The following is a 16,305-nucleotide window of genomic DNA, read 5'->3' as shown; positions in this document are numbered from 1 at the left end:
TTTGTATTACAAGATCTCAGGTGTGAATGAGGAGCAGGCCTGTTAAATTTGGTGTTATCGCTTTCATACTGTCTCATATTGGCCACTGGAATTTTAACATGGCACCTCATGGCAAAGAACTCTCTGAGGATCTGAAATATATATATATTGCATGCACTGGAAAACACACCAAGGCTTACAAATATAAGCTCATAAATAAAAAAATACATGCACACATAGTATCATCAACCATCGCGTGTTTCTGAATGTCTCTTTTACTGCTACATTTATCTGTGATGTTAACTGAAGCTCCGTTAGTGAGACTTGATATTTTAAGCTGTTTCACTGCATTCAGTTCAAATGTGGGAGATGAGAGCAGAAAAAGCTTGGCTGAATAAAAAAATAAATAAAAAAACTGATCAAAAATTAGGTGGAAATCTATATCATGATTCCAGAAAAAGTAACAGCAGTGAGACCCGTAGGAGTATCGGGGGGGGAAGCAGCTGACAGGGAGATGCTGCAGTATTTTTAGGGCAGTAAAAGAGCGTGAGCGACAGAAATAACACAAACAGGAAGTGAGTCCAAACGCGACAGGAAACCACGGTGCTGCAGAGCCGTGCATCTACATCTCATTCACGTCGCATTCACATTATTTTCACATCATATCCCCCCTCTGCCAAACTCCCACCGTCACCTGCACTTTCCCTCCCACTCTGCCCCTCCCAGAGCATTCAGCAGCAATCAGACTCCAACACTGAATTTCTGCAACAAGTTTTATTATTAAAGATTTGCTTTAAAGAAAAGTAGCAGTAAAACCTCGTCTAAACCTACTGTTGCATAGGAATTCCAAAGATCAGAAACAGAAATCATGAGTAAAAAAGAGCATTCTCTTATTATTGTTATTATTAACACACAATAAGCTTAATAGACTGCAGAACATGCCAGTAAAAAGCCAGTGTAGACACACTTCATATACAAAACAGTTTCTGAAACTTTACAAAACAACAAGCTTTCTGCACCTAAGGTACAACTGTCCACTAGGAGCATCTCTGGTCTCTCCTATTAAACAGGCTCATCTTTAAGATTAAATTGTAGGCAGGATACTAGTAATAAAAAATAAAAAAAACAACAAGCATGGTGTCGCTGTCACACAAAAACCATGTATTTCCAAGATAGCCCTTTAGAATAGGAAGGAAAAGTCTTCAGTTTCAATAGGAGTTGATATAAAAAGATTAACTTTTGATACAATGTAAAGAACAACTTCCAGATTTACATTGCCAAAAAGTAAAAAGTGGCAACATTTAGAATTCAAGGTTTTTGCAGGACAGTAACAATATAGTAACAGCATAAATAGCATAGTAACATGTCACTGATTGAATGGACGCTAATTATCACATTATCTCACTCCTTTAATACATTTTTCTCAGTTTCTTATTATATAACAAAAGCTGTTTGTTCTATTCATTTTTACAGATAATACTATGTAATTTTATATTTCCATTACAGTTTTGCTGGTGACTTTACTGCAACGTCTTCACTCAGAGACCTAAATATTATAATATACAGCACATTTACAAGAAATCCTGTTTGGTAAAGCACTTGCTGGTATAAATCTCTTATTAAGCAATCAAGCAAATAAATAAATAAGCAACATTGTTTACCTTGCTTTCTGACACTTGTTTACTACAGAGATTTGCAGATTTGTGATGGAACAGATGAACAGATAAGTGTGGGGTAACACCCTCACTAACTCCCAAAACTTGTTATTTGTCAGTTTGCACAATTGTAATATTTTAGATCGTTTCAATTGTTTTGCGTTGACGTAATTTTTTTTTTCTTGCCTCGATTCCACTGAGCACAACAGCACAGAGCTATAGGTCATATGTGTGGAAAGGAAAAAAAACCTTCATGTGATCGTTTACACAAATCAAAGCCCGCTGCTGCTCCCGCGCTGTGATCCCGCAAGCCGAGGGGTGATTAAGTGTAGCTGTACGAGTCGTATTCACTGTTCCTGTTTGATGAAGGTATCTCCAAACCTGGCAACACATGACAAGCAAAATACATTAAAGTGCTGTCAAATTATATATTAATTATATTAATCACATCATGCTACCACTGTTTTGCTGCATATACTATAGGAAATGTATTGTACTATATATGTATTGTACTCATTTCACATTACCTATGTAGCAGATATACGATACTTATTTCATGCAAATCTTTTAATATTTTAAGACTTGTTGGATCAAGGAAGAAGCAGCTTTACAGTGTCAGCTTTTTCCAATTTTATGCTACTAATAATTCAGTAATTGATGATTCGGGAACAGCTACAAATGTGCGTTAACAGCTGTAAATGATTTGATATCTGTATTACAAATTATTTAGTAATTATTATGAAAGAATTGGGAACTACTATAAATTATTTAGTAACTATATAAATGATTTGGAAACTGCTATTAATTATACAAGAGCTAATATAAATAATTCAGTAACTATTATGTATAATTCAATAATTGCTATAAATAGTTCAGTATTAAATATAAATGGTTCAGTAATCACTATAAATGATCCAGTAACTATTATGAATGAGCCACTAACTACTACAGATGATCCAGTAACTATAAATGCTTATTTCAGTAACTGCTATTAGTGATTTTTTTATCTATCATAAATGTTTAATTAAGGCTATGAAACTAATTGGTGCTGGTGCTGGAGGTTTTAAGGACAAGTCTGTATGTGTGTGTGTGTGTGTGTGTGTGTGCGTGTGTGTGTGTGCACTCACCAGGATAAGATTGTCTTTTGCCTGTATCGGCCTTTAGATGAAGACCCTGGCCTCTGTGATAGGACACTAAAAATTACAGAAATTGATTAGTCGCATCCTCTTTCCTAAACCTCTGCAAAAATGTGCATGCATGTGTTTGTGTGTGTGTGTTTGTTTGTGTGTGTGTGTGCGTGTGTGTGTGTGCAAATATATGTTCGCAGCAAATAGCACAGATAGAGAGAAATGACTCACCACTCTGACTCTGCGTCGGGCCGATCCATCGATTCTGATGCTTCTTGGAAACTGCAGTAAATGAAACAGAGATGTTCACAGTAAACCACACATACGAACCCTGCCGTACAACACCTGAGACTTGTTTGACTGCTGGTGACATGACATAATAAGAAATAATAGTAGTAAGGTGTGGGAGGAGATCCTGTTCTAAATCATGCCCTCCACTTACGTAAGTATCTCATTCCCATCGCTTATTAAATCGAGGAAAAGACTTGTTTTTTTTAGGCGGGATGTCACCAACAGAACCCAGGACAGCACAGTACCAGGTCTATTAAGCTGCTGTGCTCTGGGGAAATCAAAGTTCTGGGTCAATATGACCCGTTTTGAAGTTTAAAGATGTAGGAAAAATAGTTAAAAGTATTTTTTTAGTATGAAACTTCTTCTGCTTGCCTTAATTAGTGTAATCAACATATAATATGAAAACAGTTCATGTCACATATTTGCAACCACCCAATGCAAAAACAAAAACTAAAAAAAATTGCAATATTATGTTTCAATATTATTTAAAACTTTTGTTTTATATATTGGCCTTTAAAAGTTAAAAAAGTTTGAACATGTATTTTATTTTGAAAACGAGTGAATTATCCTAACTAACCCATTACGTGTTAGAGGCAAGGAACACCATTGCACTAAATATTGATAGAATAATTAGCAATGGAGTTAGTAATAAAATATTCACACTGCTAATTAGATTTTTTGGGGGTTTCAGACATCTTTTGGATAATTAAACATGCACCGGTTCAAATTGACACTGGAAAACCATTGCCGTTCCTGACAAATGAACATAATAGGAGGGTTAAAACCCTGATCGTGGATTTGCAGTGTGTAAACTGTGTAAAAGTTCTCGTCTGTGACTCACATCTCTTGCGGAAAGCGTTGTACGCCGGTCGTGCAAATCGAAAGAGGAGGACAGCCAGAATCAGCACCAGCAGCAGGCCTGTTATTACCTTATAGGTCAGCAGTTCATTGTTGCCTGTAGAAGAGATGGTGATGTTTAGTTCTTAGTTAAATAAGCACAGCACTTGAATATGATTAATTTCACTGCAGATGTATTACATATGTGTAAATTACCTTCACAGATTATATTGGATACAATCTCGCACCCTTGAGAGCTCCCAAGTATTAGGTTATCGTTGATCATGGGACCGTTATGATCAGCAGTCAAATCGTAAGAAAACTCCAGGAACTTTCCACATCTTCTCTCCTCACACAGCTCCATGCTGAGTTTCCGTAACACAGGGTTGGCACAAAGACCCTTAGTCTTTCTTTTACCAGTAACATGGACTATTTTGCCCTGGCACACATTTTTTTTGTCCCAGTACACCTTCAGCCTGAACAGTTCAGGTGGGAGCTTTGTAGTGGTGGGTGTCGTGATTCTTATGTTCTCATGTGCTGAGCTTGCTGTGTGAGGTGTCTTAGGAACAGTTAAAGTGGTGTTTGGAGCTGTAAAGTTAGCAGGGTCTGGAGCAGAAAGCAGAAACAGATGGGTCATTAAGTCTGGTTAAGGGGTAAAATAGTTAATTACATTTATAGCATTAATTACATTATATATTACTATGCATAACAATGAGCTTTAACATGCACTGTTAAACACTGCATTATAAAACATATCATCTCTATAATACAAAAAACATTATTTACTGTAGATGTTTTTTTTTACTTTGTTTTAAACTCGTGTAATGAATGGACCAATAGAAATGCTCTAAATATCTTGAAATAAAATCACATTTACATCAATTGGACATTAAGAAGGTTAATTTCTTCTTTTGTAAAAATGTTTTGTGAAAGATGACAGTGAGGAATTTTCATCGAACCACCGATGCAGCACGTAATATCCAAAATAAGCAATTACGTTTTTCTTTTTGTTATGAAATCTTATATACCGTGAAAGGACACTAAAAAAAAGAAAGTTCTAATAGAGGAAGTGTTATATGGCAATCAGGTGCTGTTACTAAAAGCAGTGACTGAGTACTACAATATAGAATACCATTAAATAATAACTTTTTAAGTCAATTTAATTTCACAAGTCTGCGTGGGAAACAGAATTTACACTCATGACATGATAGCTCTTTGTAAAGCTGTGTCATGCCACAAAAAGTCAGAGGTGATATCTGTGGCTTTGTTCCGATCCTCATGTGCACCCTTGCTCTTTCTTCAGTCTGCACCTAAACACATTCGCCTACTTCTTTAGATTTTTTTCTTTTCTTTTCTGTCTTGCTTGCTTTTTTGTTTTTGGAGGTCTTTGACTTTTTGATGCTTTAAAACCATTTTTGAAGGTTTTATAAAGAACTATTAACAACATGTTTTTTCATCATAGCAGATAACCCTTTTACCAGCTAAATAACCATTTAAACAAGAACTTATGGTTCTGTATAGGACATTTCCTTTGACCATAAAACCATTAAAAACCCTTAATTAAGAATGTTTGGTTAATAAATGTTTTTTAAAACAGAAGAAACATTCTAACAAAACAAAACATTTGTTCCCGCAGGACCGTCTGAACCACTACTTCTACCGTTATTTCATGGGTCAGTATGTAAATAACCTAAAAATTATAATAAATAAATAATCTAACTATTTTCGTAATAAAGAAATCTTGAAAAGAGCCAGTGCCAAGAAAAAGTGGCTATTATAATACGATACAGGTTGTAATTAAAATGAATTAATGGTCTTATACACTAAAATAGTGATAGTGAAGTAATAAAAAAGGGTGATACAACTATATTTTCACTTTACGATGATTCTGCTGACAGCCTCTAAAATGTATAACTGGTATCTTTCTAATAAAGCAAGCAATGAATTAATTGCATTCATTTGCCACAAAACAACAAAGCGTCTTTTAAGAGTCTTTTATGGATCATTTTGAAGCATTTGTTAGTTTAATCTGACTGTAGATTTAAAGATTTATAATTTTAGTGTATTATAGTAATACATTACTAGTGTTGTTAACCCCTTAATAGGCCATTGGTTTGCCACCGGGCTAAAAGTGTAATTACACACTTCTATAACCAAAGAACAGTTTGTACAGAAAACTCTGTAGTTGGTAATGATATGCCTTAGTATGTAATAAGCATAATAAACCTTTATGCAACTGTTATGCAGTGAGGCATTTTGAAATTGAGAACATTTTAAACTTTGCAAATCATATTTTAGACAATCAACGGGCTGATGAATAATGTAACAATTCATATATTAACAGACAATCTCTCAGCAGAAAGCTGATCTCTGCAGTGAATGTACAGGTGTGAGAGCCGGGTCTGACAGAAAGCACTGGCTCTGAATGGAATAGATGCCAACCTATCCCATCGTCAGATCACTTAATTTACAACTGATTTCATGAATATTTGTACTTAATTCATTGACAAAACTAGAATATCTGGTTTAAATAGTTATAAGATCTGTAATCTATAATAGATAACACAACAGAATAAAGCCCATCAGCTTTAGTATAGCAGTTTTAAACATAATAGTCATTTTAGTAAAAGGACTGCTCTGTAACTATGTGAACATCTTCAATTTCACTGTCTTTAGATTAAATAATATCAGTGTGATGCAGGATTTTACAATATGATGATTTAAAGTAAAACAAAAAGTACAGTTGAAACAGTGTGAATCAGGACTGTCAACTTGAATATCTAATTTTGGGTCTAACCTACACTTTTAAAATATAACTTTATTTATGGCACGGACAGCAGGCTCATGGACTGCAAATCTGCAATTGGTAAAAAACTATGATACACGAAGATTCTCTGAATACTAAAATGTTTTTAAAAGACTTCTTTAAAGAACTATCTATTTAAATGGTTCCTTATGAATCCAAATGTGATAATTGAAGTAAATTAGTATCGCAACTTCATATTTGTATATAACATTTGCTTAAAGGATTCTTTAGTAAAGGCACAATACCTACAACCATTTTTCAACTGTATACTAGTTAAAAGGTTCTTCGCTGTGGTAAAAATGTTGTTTTATATGGCTTCCAAATTAATCTACTATTGTCTCAAGTAACCTTTTTGCTAAGACTGAAAAGCGTAGCTATTATAAAATGAACAATCAAAAGAAAAAACAAACAACTCAAGATTAAGGTCTCTGTCTGTGAACGCCTGAGGCTGCTGAGATCTAATGACATGAAGAGCTTCTCAAATTCAAGCAAATCCAGTAAACAAACTATTATATTATATCAAAAAGTGAAATGACTAAAATTTGGTGTTCTGGTTTTTGAATACGTAATGGATTCAATTGAGGACAGTAAATTTCAAGGCTAATGCTTGAGCCGCATAAGGCTGTGATCTATAGCCAAAAATTACGGCTGATGCAATGAAATTCTGATATTGATATGAATCATTTATTGAATTAAAGGCCACAGATTTGCCAAAAATGGCTAATAAAAAAACGCTAAATTTATGTAATCCGCTCTCTATGTAATAAACATCAGTCAGTGTGACAGATGCTGTAAATAGTGTTTATTAAAATATCTGAAACGTTTAAAAATAATAATAATATTGCCATTACTGAAACATTTTACAATCACAATATATATTTATATAAATACGATTATTTTGAGATATTGTCCGGCCTTAAGGTGGCGTGACCTGCTAAAACAGAGACTACTCACCAGCTAGTAGAAGACCGGGCAGGATTGCCAACAGCAGAATGCGTTCCATCAGTAACTGAAGATAGAAGATAGAAATAAGAATACTGCTTTTATACTCAAAGCTTTTCCAGTGAGTAGGGGTACGCTGATATAGGAATTCAGGAGTCATAGCGATATTTGGCATTTTTACTGTGTATATAAACATTTATATACAGTATTATAGTAGAACTAAATCAACCTGTATCAGCAGCATTATTACAGAAAAGCATTCTTTTTTTTGTAGGGATACAAATTAGGTAAAATTAATAAAAAGAACAAAAAATGCAGATATTTTAGTGCAGTATTACCCGCCATCACATGAACAAGGGCTGGGTTTCCTGAGAGCATCTTAGAGAGCACGAAGATAATTCTTAAATGGTTGGGCGTACATCAAATTGAACACTTTCGTTACCATCTAAAATGATCAGCAAGATCATTAAGTAAGAACAGTAAGATGCTTCTGAGAAAATATGCCCATCAAATATCTGTGAGATATCAGTCCAATTAAACATCTATCAGATCTGTCTGATTTATCTGATTTGTCTGCTGATGCTTATATGATTCTGGAATTATCATACACCCTTTCCAGTGACAACAATCTTTACAAAATCACTTCCAAAAAAGATCCAAAACAATAAAAATAAAAGAATATATTTTCTGCATCATTAGAATATCGAAGCAGTCTGGACCAGCAGAACTATTCAAGAAATTATGTTAAAAGTATGATAAAGAAAAGTAAAGGTGTTACAAATGGTTCTGTAAGTTATATCAAAGAAAAAAAAACACATCTGTCTTCAATAATAACCATGTCTTTATAAGACAGGTATGAGTCTGAAGAACTAAATAAAGGTTTTAAGCTAGGCCGTGATTAGACACATCCACTCCAAAATACTCCTCTCACTAGCTGTGTGCAGTCTTCCCAGTGCAACGTTTGTGTGCTCACGTTCAAATGGCTTTAGTAATTTACTTTATTATTATTATTATTATTAGTTTTATATTTACTTTAAGATAACATAAAATATATTTTCTGTTCATTTTAAACTAAACTGAACTGTACATTTAACATTAACATTATTTTTGCACATGCCACGTTTAGTGTTAAATTAAGCAACTAAACAGTTCCTATTTGGTTTGTTTATAGGGCACGTATTACTGTAACTTCGTATCACCACTGCACCACACCATACGTGCACTTCACTCATCTCTCTGCAGCAAGCTTACATCTCTGATTAACATGAAAGGGTAACGTTAACACCAATGCATCATGCACTGAAACTCTTGTTGTGTTAATAAATAATATTAAAGAGGAACGTGAAGAACCTTTAAATATTTAATGCAAATGCTCTTTAACAAAAAAAGCTCTCTATGGAACCAGAAGTGGTTCTTCTGTGGCACCGCTGAAATCACTCTTTGTAGCACCTTTATTTTTAAGAGTATATTATATACTTCTCCTAAAGTAAACCATTATCTCAAAAAATGGTTACTTTACAGGCAAAATACAATTACAATTGTGAAAAGTTTTTCTAGTATATTTCTGTAAATAGATGTGGAATAATAGCAGATGACACTTTATTTCTTTGTCTTTTTGTGTTGTTTTGATGCAAACAAATGTATGTACTTTATGGCTAGACTTTAATAATTCCTTATTACTGTAATAAAAAAAAAAAAACTTTCCACCGATAGATTTGGTCCACCCAATTAGGTTTAATTTATAACTACGGCCTCGGTTCATTACCAAGAGGAAGGTTCTTTAGATAAGATGCATCTCATATTGACTCGTTTTTAGTGGATAATTTTGTAGATATATGTCTCTTTTTGTTTATTTTGGACAATAAAATGATTCTCACATATTTAGGTCCTCTATAATGTATGAAACAAAAGAAGTGCTCAGAAGCTAGACAGGGTAAAACATTAATTACTATATATAGAACCTTTGCCCTTTGCACAACATACACTGTCAGAAAAAATATACCATACATGCACATACAGCTCTGGAAAAAAATAAGAGACCACTAAAAAAGTATAAGTTTTCTTAATTTTACTAAATTGAAAACCTCTGGAATATAATCAAAAGGAAGATGGATGATCACAAGCCATCAAACCAAACTAAACTGCTTGGATTTTTGCACCAGGAGTGCAGGCATAAAGTTATCCAAAAGCAGTGTGTAAGACTGGTGGAGGAGATCATGCCAGAATGCATGAAAACTGTGATTAAAAACCAGGGTTATTCCATCAAATATTAATTTCAGACCTTTTAAAACTGTATGAATATGAACTTGTTTTCGTTGCATTATTTGAGGTTTTAAAGCTCTGCATCTTTATTGTTATTTCAGCCATTTCTCATTTTCTGCAAATAAATGCTCTAAATGACAATATTTTTATTTGGAATTTAGGAGAAATGTTGCCCGTAGTTTATATAATAAAACAACAATGTTTATTTTACTCAAACATATACCTATAAATAGCAAAATCAGAGAAACTGATTCAGAAACTGAAGTGATCTCTTATTTTTTTTTTCAGAGCTGTATTTGTAGTACAAAATACATACAGTGCAAATGCCGTACAAACACACAACAGATCCTTCAGGCCCAACTGTGCGCAGTAAAAGTACCTAAAACTACCACTATAATACTATACTGACTACAGCACTATAGTAATAAAATAAGTATTATAACTCAATAAATATAGTACAGTAGTAATAAACTGAGTAATAAGTAATAATACTAATATGCATTTAACTAACAGTACTGAAGACATACCCTTGAGGGTACCACCTCAGTGACAAAAGGGGTACCACCCAAGTGACAGTCTTGTTCTGTTTTTTCTTTGAGTCTAGCCACAGATACAATCTACCTCAAAGCGTTCAACTGTGTGATCAGATTACTTTGCTGCATTTTTTAGATCAGACTATTACAGTTATTGTAGGCCCTGACTTTGATTAATCGTAGGCGTACCAGCGGTTTGAGACAGTGAGATAATAAGACACTGAAGGGTCAGTTGAGGTCATGTTTTGACTTAAGCTTGGCCTACACAGGCCTGCTTAAATAAAGCAAGATTTAAGACTGTTCCCGGTTCTTTACAGTCAAAAAACTCCCTTAGTTTTCAACAACGTCACAGAACTAAAACTGTTTAGTGGAAAAATTACAAGTCGGCTGCTCCGAGGCCGACGAAACTTTGCCCTGGAACATATAAAATTTTCCCAGCTTAAAAAAAAACGTTCTTAAAAGATATTAGAACAGTAATCATCTTAATTAAGAGTAAGTCTCAGGTCTACGCTCTGTCTGACTCCGAATTAAATACATAAATATTGTATATCAAATCCATCCATTTCTTACCTTCTCTGAAAAACACATGGAGGAGCTTTCACAGCCTGCGACACACACAAATGACACAAATGAAATGAAAGGAAACAGGCAGAGGTGTAAAAACCATCCTTTCTTCATTTCTCCTCCCCCATCTTCATCATCATCTCTCCCTCCGTACTGTGCCTCTCCACGGCTCTGGTGCTGCTCTCTGCACACTGCACTGCTTCCTCACTTCAAAGGAGCTCGGAGAGAAAAAAAAAACCTAAAACACACAGAAAAGTGTGCAGGCTGTAGAAAAAGTGGGTGTTAGCAGAGGAGAGCGTCGTAATCAGAGAGACAGAGAGACGCTGATGAAAGTGAAGCAGTGAGTAATTGTCTGAACTGAGTTTAACTATTGTTCTTCATTGCTATGACCCAGTCCACTCTAGTGCTGTGTTTTGGCAAGAAATTGTCAATGCAAGATGTGTCACATGTGTACAGGGGTTGTGATTCAGTATATCACAATGTATTGTGATAAATATATTGATGACATAGGGGTGAAAAAAAAATATATATATATATATATATATATATATATATATAAAAATATAATAAATAATATATATATATATATATATATATAGAGAGAGAGAGAGAGAGAGAGAGAGAATAAGAGACAGTTTCTAAATCAGTTTCTCTGATTTTGCTATTTATAAGTATATATTTGAGTACAATAAACATTGTTGTTTTATTCTATAAACTTAGGACAACATTTCTCCCAAATTCCAAATAAAAATATTGTCATTTAGAGCTTTTATTTGCAGATAATGAGAAATGGCTAAAATAACAAAAAATGCAGAGCTTTCAGACCTCAAATAAAGCAAAGAAAACAAGTTCATATTTATAAAGTTTTAAGAGTTCAGAAATCAATATTTGGTGGAATAATCCTGGTTTTTAATCACAGTTTCCATGCATCTTGGCATGTTCTCCTCCACCAGTCTTACACACTGCTTTTGGATAACTTTATGCCACTCCTGGTGCAAAAATTCAGGCAGTTCAGCTTGGTTTGATGGCTTGTGATCATCCATCTTCCTCTTGATTATATTCCAGAGGTTTTCAATTTGGTTCAATTTTTAAGTGGTCTCTTATTTTTTTCCAGAGCTGTACACACACACATGCGCGCACACCCACACGCACACACACACACACACACACTTTTTTTTTTTCTTACACCCCTATTTCACTCAGGCTTCTGAAAGATGGCAGAGCGAGAATTGCTATATTTACATAATCATGCCATTGTGATGGTCTACTCTTCTCTCTGTTGAGAGCATTATTTACAGAATTCACTTTAATAAACAATTCTGCAAGCACATCAAATTATGATATGAAGCACAAATCCCCCACCAGTGCCTCACTCGGTAATTCTATCTTCATGTGGGGCCTTTGCCTACTGATCATTTGACCTGTTTTTTTTTTGTGCATGTGATTAGTTTATGTAAGATATGTTGACTAAGAGAGTACATCCCTCACATTTCTGCAAATATTTTATTATATCTTTTCATGGAATGCGATAACACTATAAAAATGAAATGCATAAAACTTAGAGAAGTAAGTGTACAGTCATCTGTCTTTACTGACCTTTGAAAATAACTCAACACACAACCATTAATGTCTAAACACAAAATGTTTAGACATTAATGTGGCAACACAAAAGATGTCACTACTTTGTTTGCACACCATTATATCTAGCAATGCTTTAACTCTGACCAGAGCTGCACAGATTACTTCTGGAATCCTCTTCCATTCCTCCACCATGACAATAAAGAGCTGGTGAATGTTAGACATTTTGCGCTCCTTCGTCTGCTTGAGGATTCCCCACAGGTGATCATTTGGGTTTAAGTCACCATCATCACCTTTACTTTTAGATTCCTCAGCATGGCAGCTGTGATCTTGGAAGAGTGTTTGGGGTTATCATGTTGGAAAACTGCTATGCGGCCCAGTTTCCGAAGCGGCGGATCATGCTCTGCTTCAGGATGTTACAGTACATGTATAAATTCAGCTCCCCAGTGGCAGCAGCACTCATGAAGCCTCAGACCATGATGATACCACCACCATGGTTGACTGTAGGCAAGGGACAGTTGTCTTGGTACTCCTCACCGGGGTGTCCCCACACATGCTTGACGCCATCTGAGTCTCGTCAGACCACAGAACATGGTTCCAGTTTTCCCTGTTCTTGGACTGCTTGACTTTAGCAAACTATTTGCAGACTTTCTTGTGCATCAGCTTCAGAAGAGGCTACCTCCTAGGACAGTGCCATGCAGACAGAATTGCGGCATATGGACTGTGCCCTGCCTGCTGACCTCCTACTTCTGCAACTTCTGCTGCAATGCTAGCAGCACTCGTGTCTAACAGGAACTCGACTTATGTGGTTGACCCTGGGGAGGAAGGACTAGTCTGAATGGAACCTTTTCAGAAAACTGCTTTATAACCTTGGCCACCATGCTGTAGCTTAGTTTTAGGGTATTAGTAAATGTTTTATAGCCTATGCCATCTTTGAGGAGAGCAACAAAAGCAGCAGGACAATGATCTGAAAAACACCAGATCCAAAATTCTTAAAAAAAAAGTCTTAAATCTAATTGAGATTCTGTGGCATGACCTTAACCAGGCTATTCATGCTAGAAAACTTAAATTAGAACAATTCTGTAAAGAAAAGTGGGCCAAAATTCCTGCACAGAGATTATTATTGTCAACAATTATTGAGTTATTGTCAACAATTGTTTCTGCCAAGAGTGGCACAACGAAGTAATTAGGTTTAGGGGGAAATAACCTTTTCACACAGGGCTAGATTATATGGTTTATATTTTTTTCTTTTCCCTAAAAAATAAAATCATTATTTAATAACTGTAAATTACTTTTATAATTAATAACTTTTTGTTTTTACATAGGTCATCTTTTATATTAAAATTTAGTTTGATCATCTAAAAAAAATAAGTAATTTGCATTCATTAATTACACCTATACTTATTTATTTATTTGGATACACATTTCCTATAGACATTGTGGCTGTCAACACTGAAACGACACATGTAAATTATTTTCTACATAAAATGTGAAATATTTCGATTTAAATACTTGAAATTATACCTTTTCTGCACATTTTAGATAAAACGAAATTGTAGATTTTATAACATATTGCACCATATTTTTACTTTTTGTTGCACATCACGTTAATTGTTAAATCAAGTAAAAAAAACAGTAATTATTCTATGTGCAGAAATATAATGTGTTATAATGTGACCAGAAAGCTCAAATTGAAATTGTCATTTAAAACCATTCATCTCAGCTATAAGAGACTTTTTAATTGTTACATCTCGTGATCCCACTTGAACAATGCAGGCAAACATAAATACTGTAAAAAGAACTTCTGATGAAAGTAGTTGAGATCTTGTGAGCTAGTTTAAAGAAAGTTTTGGACACCCCAGCCAGAGTGTGATTTTTTTTTTTATTCTACCACCAGCTCACTTTATATACAGTACTAGTCAAAACTTTGAACACACCTTCTCATTCAATATTTTCTTTATTTATTTATTTATTCATTTTTTTTACATTGTAGATTAATATGAAATAAACAATTAAGGGACACATCACATGGTAAACGGTAAAAAAGTGTTTGTCCTCCACATTAATCCCCTGATCTAAAGCTGATGAACTGAGGTGGTGATTTAGGATGAGCTGGAGCTTCACAGCATGAAAGAAAAGCAGCAACTTATGTTCAGCACCTCCAGCAACTCCTTCAAGACACTTTTATTTTTTTACAAAGTAATTCCAAACGTGTTTCTGTATATCTTTAATATCTTCAAAATTAAATGTACAGTGTAAACAAATCATAAAAAGAAAGAAAACTCTGGAGATGAATTAAAAAAGAGTGTGAACAGTATTATGGAGGTATATAGTGTGTAATAACAATTAGGAAAAAAAGGAGTATGTATTTGGTGTTACATGGTGTACTTCTAGGTTAAAATATATCTAATAAATATTTCCGTTTTTGTTTTGCACAAACCAAAAATGTTTTGCACAATTTCTGTTTGCAATTTCTGTTCTTGTCGTGTTTCTAAAAGTGTTGGAAACTGATACATTTTATTATTTTTATTGGTTAAGGATCATTTTCAAAGTATTGTTGCAGAAAGCCCCCTTGTTTGTCTCAGAATCTTTTTTTCATGGCACTGAAAGTATTGAAAGTATCTTTCAAATATGCATTGTCAATCTATAACTTTGCATTGCCTGTCCATTCACAGTAATTTAAAGTAAAATATACTGTATTTCTTTTACACATCAATTACAATAATAAACACACTTCTGTAATAATGGTAAAATTAATAAATATGTCATAAATCTTATTACGCATTATTATACTGAAAAAAAACTTAATAATAAGATTATTAAGTAATACATAATAAAACATAACATAAATAATAATGAAAAAAACTGCAATTAAAAATAATAATGTTGGTGTTTTTGTTTATAATTACACATTATATTTTCTGCCCGTTTAAAGGCAAGCTTTCTATTTATTTGTTACTTTTCATAAAATAAAAGAAGATAAAATGCCAGTTGTCTTTAGGCATCTCACATTGTATAGGAGAGAGCGAGAAGATGTGAGAGAGGGAGAATGTCAGTCACTCTTGGAACAAAATCTTGTATCTCCAGTGTTTCCATGTAACACATACTTTAAAAACACCATCACTCATTTACTCTGCGTCACAATTTTACTAAGAATGAACCAATAGAAATTCTCAAATATGATAAAATAACAAATAAAAATTTTACTTTATATCTATATTGGTATAGCAAATATGTATTATGTGTAAGTGGGTAATGTGGAGAAAGGAGTACCCCGTTTAACTTGCCCCTCCACATTTTTTCTCTGGTGAATAAAAGTTCTAATATTATTACCTTTACTGAATGGTTATTGTCTAATATATTCTGAAATAATACTGAAACACTGCATTCCTATGATTGTCACGTCTTAGCCCTGTCTCATGTCTCTGTGTGTGTCCCACGTGACCTGTGCCCCTGTGTTCTGTCTCAGTACTTTTCCATGTGTTTCTCATTTGTAGCTCCGCCCCTGCCCCAGGTGTTTCCAATTCTAGTATGTTTCCTGTTTGTTAAATAGCCCTCCTCTGCCACTTTGTCTCCGTCGGTCTTTGCACCTTCACCTGTCGTTTGTCTCTCTCAGAGTTTAATAGCTTCTCTCAGTGTTTCCTTGTTCTCTCATAGCCTTAGTTCCTTGTTTCTTGTTTATTTCTTGTTTTCTCGTTTATAGTTATTTTCCTTGTTTATTTCTAGTTTCT

At 34.2% G+C, this 16,305-nt stretch overlaps 1 protein-coding gene across 1 annotated transcript; it reads right to left on the bottom strand.

Moving 5' to 3' along the window:
- Positions 1-738: 738 nt before the first annotated feature.
- On the bottom strand, positions 739-11,088 carry LOC103038152 (T-cell surface glycoprotein CD5). The gene is made up of 7 exons (XM_007229484.4): positions 11,003-11,088; positions 7,650-7,704; positions 4,106-4,495; positions 3,894-4,007; positions 2,993-3,043; positions 2,762-2,827; positions 739-2,015 (listed from the first exon to the last, which is right to left on the bottom strand). Exons 1-7 carry the CDS (start codon positions 11,018-11,020, stop codon positions 1,957-1,959), a joined length of 753 nt encoding a protein of 250 aa, XP_007229546.3. The 5' UTR covers positions 11,021-11,088; the 3' UTR covers positions 739-1,956.
- Between the last annotated feature and the right edge of the window lie 5,217 nt (positions 11,089-16,305).

The sequence above is a fragment of the Astyanax mexicanus genome, chromosome 7 (genome assembly GCF_023375975.1).
Source record: "Astyanax mexicanus isolate ESR-SI-001 chromosome 7, AstMex3_surface, whole genome shotgun sequence".
Classification (NCBI taxonomy): domain Eukaryota; kingdom Metazoa; phylum Chordata; class Actinopteri; order Characiformes; family Acestrorhamphidae; genus Astyanax; species Astyanax mexicanus.
This window is presented reverse-complemented; position numbering and strand designations above follow the sequence as displayed.

Coding starts and splice junctions, on each gene's coding strand:
- LOC103038152 (XM_007229484.4), bottom strand. Junction 2,828..2,992: donor CCCGACGCAGAGTCAGAGTG/GTGAGTCATTTC, acceptor TGTAATTTTTAG/TGTCCTATCACAGAGGCCAG. Junction 2,016..2,761: donor CAAAAGACAATCTTATCCTG/GTGAGTGCACAC, acceptor ATGTGTTGCCAG/GTTTGGAGATACCTTCATCA.